A 7,361-nucleotide genomic window follows, 5' to 3' on the forward strand; every position below is an offset into this window, starting at 1 on the left:
TGCTAGATTATATTAAATTCAAGCAAGCAAAGGTATGAGTATGAATCATTAGGAGAAAATAGCCGTATCATAGCTATAATACACATATCATCGATTCCTGATCTGAAAAAGCATATTTATCCATCCATTTTTCTTTTCGTTCTTCTTTCCATTCCGGTCTTAATGATCTGTAAATTTTTAATGATCTCTGACAATCTCTGAACAATGTAATGATTAGAAAGAGAGCTTTTAACATGATTAAGAAAGATTAGAAGAAGAAAATGAAGTTACAAATTCCGCCAAACAACATAAAGAAAAAGTGATGAAGCTAATTTGAATGGACAAAAAATTGGAAGAAACCGGAAGAAAGAAAATGGCTGATGGAAATTGGAATTTCAGGTTGATTTCTGATTTTCTCTTTTGTCTTCTTGGTTATTTCCTCATTCATATAAATGGCATATTATGCGAACAGTATGCTACAGAAAGATATATATATATATATATATCAGTATTATGATTCGACACAATTTAAAGACGATTAATTTAAAAAGAGGAAAGAAAAAAAAAGGGAAAGAAAAGAATAAATAAACAAATAAATAAATTCCATGTGTTTAAAACAGAATATATGTCTTGTATAATGCGCATCAAATGTTTAATTGTTTACAGATTAATTTGTTTCTCTTATTGTGAATGCTATTTCTATTTATTTATTTATTCATTTATTTTTTTTTTCGCAAAAATATTAACGAAATAAGCAAATTGTTGATTTTAGCTAAAATATACAAAATGAATGAAATATTTATGGCAAATATCCATGTGAATATTTATATTAATACTTTATGAAATTTAAAAAAATCCAATTCGTTTTTTTTTTCATTTTTTTCTTCATAAGTTATTTTTGAAAATTTGATGGTTTTTTTTTTTAAATTTCCTTTTTGTATGATTTGTATAGATATTTTTTTCATTTATGTGTTTTTTCTCTAAAACTTTAATGGATGAATTCAAAATCAAGCTCATCGGTACTTTTTTTGTCTCCAAACAGTCCATCTCGATGTTTTTTGGGCTCCTTGTCATCCAGGCTCGTCATTGTTGTGATAGTAGTTTCGACAGAATGATGAGTATCAGTGGATCCACCAGTTAAATTATCATCATCCACCTTGAATTTATCTGAATCACCAGTTAAAAATGCTTTGGTATCTCCGAAATCCGATGATAACCTATGATCTGCATTAGAAACAGTGTAGCTCTCAGTATGAACTTCATATTTACGCCCATCATCTCCCATCATTTCTTCTGTTTTCATCGTGAATTGCAAATCCGGTTGATGTTTTCCGTCTCCTTCACTGAGCATCTCATCAAATTTACTTCTCGTAGATGAGATCAAATTTTGTACAGAATCTGGTAGAGCTGATGAAATAAAGCCAGTTAATCCGAATCTATGAGTCGCTGTACTATGATCCATTGCAGATTTGTCAGCATCAAATTCTGGCTCTACCTGATTTAAGTCAACTTTTTCACTCGATATATGTTCACCACTTTCCATATCCTTTGATTCACCACTGGAAATTCCATAAATTTCACCGCGATAAGTTTCCTCGGGTGATTGCCCAGGAACAGAACGTTTAATGTTGTATTCGTCATATACAACACGCTCCTCATTTTCGCCCATTAACGTTGAACCAAATAATGTTGAATATGTTGCTGATGATACGTTGTAATGGTTTGCTTCACCTGATAGTTCATTCAGTCCTGCCTGATCAACTTCCCCTTCTTGTAAGCCTTCCGGATGTTGATCCTTAACTATGGGATATTCCTGGACATGATCATGATCATCAGCTGTCATATCTTTTGATATTGTTGCTTCTGATTGTGAACCACTTTTTACATCACTACCTATATCTTCGTGGAAATGCTTATCAGTTAAATCTTCCGTTGTATCAGTTCCATCAGTTTTTTCCAAAAATTGCTCTTCCATACCTTCTGGAATATGATCTTCAGTTGTTTCTTTTGGAATATAAGCTTCCGTTACACCTTCAGGAGCATAACCTACTGTGTCGTCTTTAGAATGATCCTGTTGCTCCTTATCGGTACTTTCTGTTAATTCATGATGTCCTTCGGTGTCCTGAAATCCCGAAGCGTCCGTAAACTGTTCATCACCTTTTCCAGGTGTCAATTCAGTTTGATGCGCCATCGGATCGTCCATAAATGATGTCGTCATTTCCGCTGAAACACCATCATATATTTCCTTACGCATTACCTCTTCCACAACATTTTCATCAATGGCATAATTCTCATCTCCAACTGGAGGCTCCCTGTCAATCATTGGATGTTTCTCATTTTCAGTAATTGTATTTTCTATTTTTTCCTGTTCCGCAGTCTGTTCCTCCATCGGTTTCATTGTATCATCATTAGCATTTCGAACTTCCTCAACGATTCCAGAAATAATCGGTTTATCATCATCTGATAATCCTGAGATCACTTCTGTTGTTCCCTTAATTTCTGATTGTTGAGTAGGAGACAAAGTCTTCTCGTGTTGTTCGTCCTTATCAGTTGCCGCTTCAGTGCTGATTTCTTCATCTTCCTTACGTAATCCTTCGCTGATATCTTTAACCACTTCATCTACAATTTTAAGATCTTCTTTAAATGTAGCTTCCAGTACAGTTTTCACATCACTAAAGCTAGCATCCACTGTTTCCGCAGCTGCATTCAAAATTCCATCATCATATTTGATGACATCATCAGCTTGTACTTCTTGCTTTTCTGATTCAGTTGGCTTTAGTTGTGTTGGTTCCGTGAAATCTGATTGGGTTACAATCACTTTTTCAATGGTTTCCTCAATTATATCCACACCAACATCAGCTAAATTTTCATGTCGTTTCACCACTTTATGAATCGAATCTTCAACAGTATTTTCCTGCAAATCACCCGGTGCACCATAATCCAATTGTTTTTTCATCATATGATGTGTTTCATCCTCTATTAGCATACTCTCCATATCATCATCCATCTTTGTGGTTACTCCAATTTTTACTGGTTGTTCGTCTAATGTTGCAGCTACAGTAGAATCGATCACTTTTGATTGTTGAATTCGTTTAAGCATATCCTCATCCAGCAATTCTGGATGCAGAATTGTTTTTGGATAACCAATCACTGTTTCATTATCATTCGAAGCAAGTAATTTTTGCTTTTCATGCAAATGTAAATCTTTCTTGAATAGTTCGATATGATCAGGATTTGATGCATCCATTACAGTCAATGAATAACCATGCTGCCAAAGCTGTGATCCGGCAAACTTTATCCTAAAAAGCTATGAAATTAATTTGATATAATAGAAAACTGCTCTTCTGTATTCTAATTAAAAGTTTAATTACAAGGCTATTTCTCCATTGTTATTTCTTACCACAATCTGCTGCAATAACTATACCCAAAAAAATATTCATATGCTTTTTTTTTCTTTTTTTTGTTGAGCTTTAAAAAATTTCCGATAATTGAATTAAATTTGTTCCTTTATTTTTAATATTCTCAAATGATGAAAAAATTTGTCGAAGAGAGACAGAAAAAAAAAGAAAAAAGAAAAGGAAATAAAATATACTCGACGGAATAATCCATTGGTTCAAATAATGATTTCGTTGCGCTTTTCACCTCTCCAGCAAATAATTTTTTTGGCAGGTCTTTAAGCAAATTGTTTACTAATTCTTCAATAAGTTTGACATTTGATTCGTTTTTCTGACATTTCAAATATTACAAATAAATAAATGTAATCTCAATTATATATCAAAAGTATTTCCGCTCAATCTATCTTCCTTCCATGATCTCCGATAAAATGTTCGCATAGATTAATTCATAAGTTTAAATTTTTTATCTTAAATTAAAATCGTGGTTTTGATATTAATTTATTTGGTGACAATTATTATTTGAAAATAATTACAATCAAACATAATAACACCTGGTTCAGCAGCTACAGGTCTTGCAAGTGAAACACCAGCTGCCCAACCGTTACGGATTGCAGCAATTATTTCCGTAAGCGTTACAAATCCACCATTCATAAACAATTTTGTTCGTGTCAAATGTTTTCTCATCTTAATTAGATATCTTTATGTATGTGTTAATTATATTTTATGAATTCATAAATCAAAATCAAATCCGATATCTAATTTAGAAAGATATTCGGCTGATTCTGCTAAATGAACAAGGTCATTCGTCTTTTATTAAACTGGAATCTTTTAATCTTAAAAAAAAAAAAAAAAAAGGTAGGAAATTAAAGATGTTAATATTTCAAAGTATTAATTATAAATTGTTAAAAGTATTAACTAAATGAAAGATAACATACTGTAAGTACAAATTTTTGATAGAAATATTCACACTTCTTCGGATCATCCCCACGTTTTAGATCTTTGATCAAATCATACTGTCCACCCGTTATAGCTATATAATCAAAACCTGTTTTCTGCAAAAAATAAAATGAATGATTAAAAATAATTTTGATTAAATTAGAAAAACTTTGAAATTGATATAAAGAAAATTAGAAAATGATAGGAATGCATAAGACGATATCATTTGTGTACTCAATGATAAGGAATTGATTACCACCAAGTAAGACTCAATTTTTTGATATTTGATTTTGATATGATTAAAGAAATGAAATAAATTTCTTTTAATTTGAAATTTCAAAAATTTTTCACTAACTGCAAATTAAACCGCATTATTGAATGAATTGTGACAACGTTTTTCTTTTTCCTTTCTTTTTTTATTTCCCAACAAAAAGAAAAAAAAAATAAGCTGGGCAAATAGAAAATGATGAAAAATGAATTTCAGTCAATCAATTAAAATGATTAATTGTCTTGCAATCACTAAGAAACTGATTGACAATAATCTTAAAACCAGAAATAGAAAGGGTGATTAATACCTTTACAATTTTATATAAGGCACATTCGTTTCTTTAACTTAATTGTCATTTTACTGGATGCATTACTTTTATACTATTCATCAATTAATAAAGAACTTTTGTAGAATGAATAAGACTTTGACATTCTATTTAGACTATTTTGAAAGTAAGAAATGACATGAAAATAATTGAAATAATTGGTTTCTAATTTGTTAACTAACAGTACACCATTTGAATTCATTTGTTTAACCGTCAGGTGAAAGTAACGAATGTCAATGTTATGCTAAACTGAAGTATTAAAAGATTAACTGTCAGAAAGATTAATTAAGAAAGTGAAAAGAATTTGATTGCATCATTATTTTTATAGTTTTGTTGAAATAAATTTTTTTTTTTTAATCTAAAATTTTTAATTTTCATTAGCATTATTTGTTTTGTATAACTTTTGAAATGTTCACAGAAAATGCATGAAAAATTTCCAGTAATTATATAAAAGAGTTAGAAGAGAAATTAAAAAAAAGAAAAGAAACTGTTAGGATGATCACCTCAACGTTATGAATAAATTCACCAAATTCATCATCGTTATAATCAGGCTCAAAATTGCCGCAGAATAATTTGAGGCCAATTACGAAACGGCTTGGTTTAGAGATTTTCATTCTTGAAAAAAAAGAAGAAAAATTTATGGAAACATATGTAATCAAATATGTTAATTAAAAACAACTCGAAAAAAAAATTCAAAATTAGATATAATTTGAGAATGCTCTGAATTGATCATTTTCATATAATCAATATCATAACAGTAAAAATTTTGCAAAACTTTGATAAATTCATTGTAAAATAAATAATTAAACAAATTATATATATCAAATGACAAGGCAATGTTGATAAAATGATAAAGGTTGATACCGTATAGCTTGAATAATTTTGAATAAAATTTTGGCACGATTATCTAAATTGCCACCGAATTCATCGTTACGGGTATTATCACTGCTTGTAATCAGTTGACCAAGAGCAAAAAAATAAGTGCATGAAATCTCCACACCATTGAAACCTTAAATGATTAATTAAATTTAATTAGTATTGATTTCATTAATATGGTAATATTTCAATTTGCATTTGATATTCCAATGACCCATTTGAAACCATTGTAAAGTTAATTATTGTAATTTAAGCTATTGTTAGAGAAAACATAATTTATAATTATTAAAAAAACAATAAGAATTTTGTGATAAGAAAGACAAGTCTTTATTTCAACTTAATATTCAAATCAAATATATCATAATATTTGAATGAATAAGAACTGATAGCAAAACTAGCTAAATTTGTTACCCAAACAAGACCACTAATTATTTATACCATTGTAGCATAGACATCAAATGTTATTAATAATGGAAGCAAATAAGCAAAAGATGTATAGTGCCAAATCAAAATGATAATATCTAACTAATTGATGAAATTTCAGAAATGGATGAAATTTATTGACAAAATATTCGAAATCGAAAAATTGAAACAATTTTTCTTGAATGCAAACAAATGAAAACAAACCACATTTCTGAGCATAGCTTGCAGCATAAGCATATTCATTAATTAGGTCACCAATTTGTTTCTGTGTCAATTTATTAATGTTAAAATCCGTTTTATGCGGTAAATCAGCGGCATATTTTCCAGGCTAAAACGAAAGGAAAGCAAGAAATGGAAATATGAAAATGATCCAAATTAAAAAAATTATTTTCATTGCTTTTCTGTGTGATATATTATAGTAAATATTAATTACTAATTGTTATATATTGTAAGAATAAAATGAATAAATAATGGAAATTTCATTTATTTTCATTTTATAAGAATAGAATTTATAAGAGAGGACAATTTTTGTTAAATTATTTATCATTTAATTTATATCACTATTTCACTATCTTGAATTTTTTCTTTTTTTAAATTTCTCATTATACCAATACTAAAGGAATGGTTTCTTTTTTATTATTCATTTTTTAATAATTGATAGAAATTTGAATTTTGAAATGCGAAAGCTGTAAGAAAACTTTTGTTTAAATCCACTTTTTTTTTCAAATTTAATAACAGATTGATGGTGAAAAGCAGATTCAGAAGCAATGTTACAAATAAGAATAAACTCATATCAGCAATTAATCATTCATTAAGTAATTGCAATTGAAACGATATCATAAAATTCATAATTTAAAGTTAAATAGAATTTTGTTTGAACAAATGACCTTTGCGAATTAATTAATAATAGCAGGATTGCCTATGGAAGTTTTCGTTTTTCATAAAATGAGGAGAAATTTTTCGAATAATTTTACAGTATGAATTCTAATATGACATTCCTGGTGACACGATGATTATCAATTTTTTCTTACTAAAAGATTAACTTATACCATAGAATTATTACGAACTTAAAAAATGTAAAATTTTAATTAAGAAAAACTTTATAACTCAATACTTTTGACCAAAAAAAGCATGTGACATGAACCACTTTTTCTTCTTT

The 7,361-nt window shown here is 28.9% G+C and overlaps 1 protein-coding gene across 1 annotated transcript; it reads right to left on the reverse strand.

Annotated features, from left to right (window-relative positions):
• Positions 1-967: 967 nt before the first annotated feature.
• On the reverse strand, positions 968-6,530 carry LOAG_02467 (hypothetical protein; the record flags this gene model as incomplete). The annotated part of the gene is made up of 7 exons (XM_003138005.1): positions 968-3,278; positions 3,572-3,650; positions 3,926-4,058; positions 4,310-4,426; positions 5,407-5,518; positions 5,768-5,912; positions 6,407-6,530. Coding segments are annotated over 7 exons (3,021 nt in total), but the record flags the coding sequence as incomplete, so codon positions are not given.
• Positions 6,531-7,361: the final 831 nt, after the last annotated feature.

The sequence above is a fragment of the Loa loa genome, assembly GCF_000183805.2.
Source record: "Loa loa unplaced genomic scaffold supercont3.238, whole genome shotgun sequence".
Classification (NCBI taxonomy): domain Eukaryota; kingdom Metazoa; phylum Nematoda; class Chromadorea; order Rhabditida; family Onchocercidae; genus Loa; species Loa loa.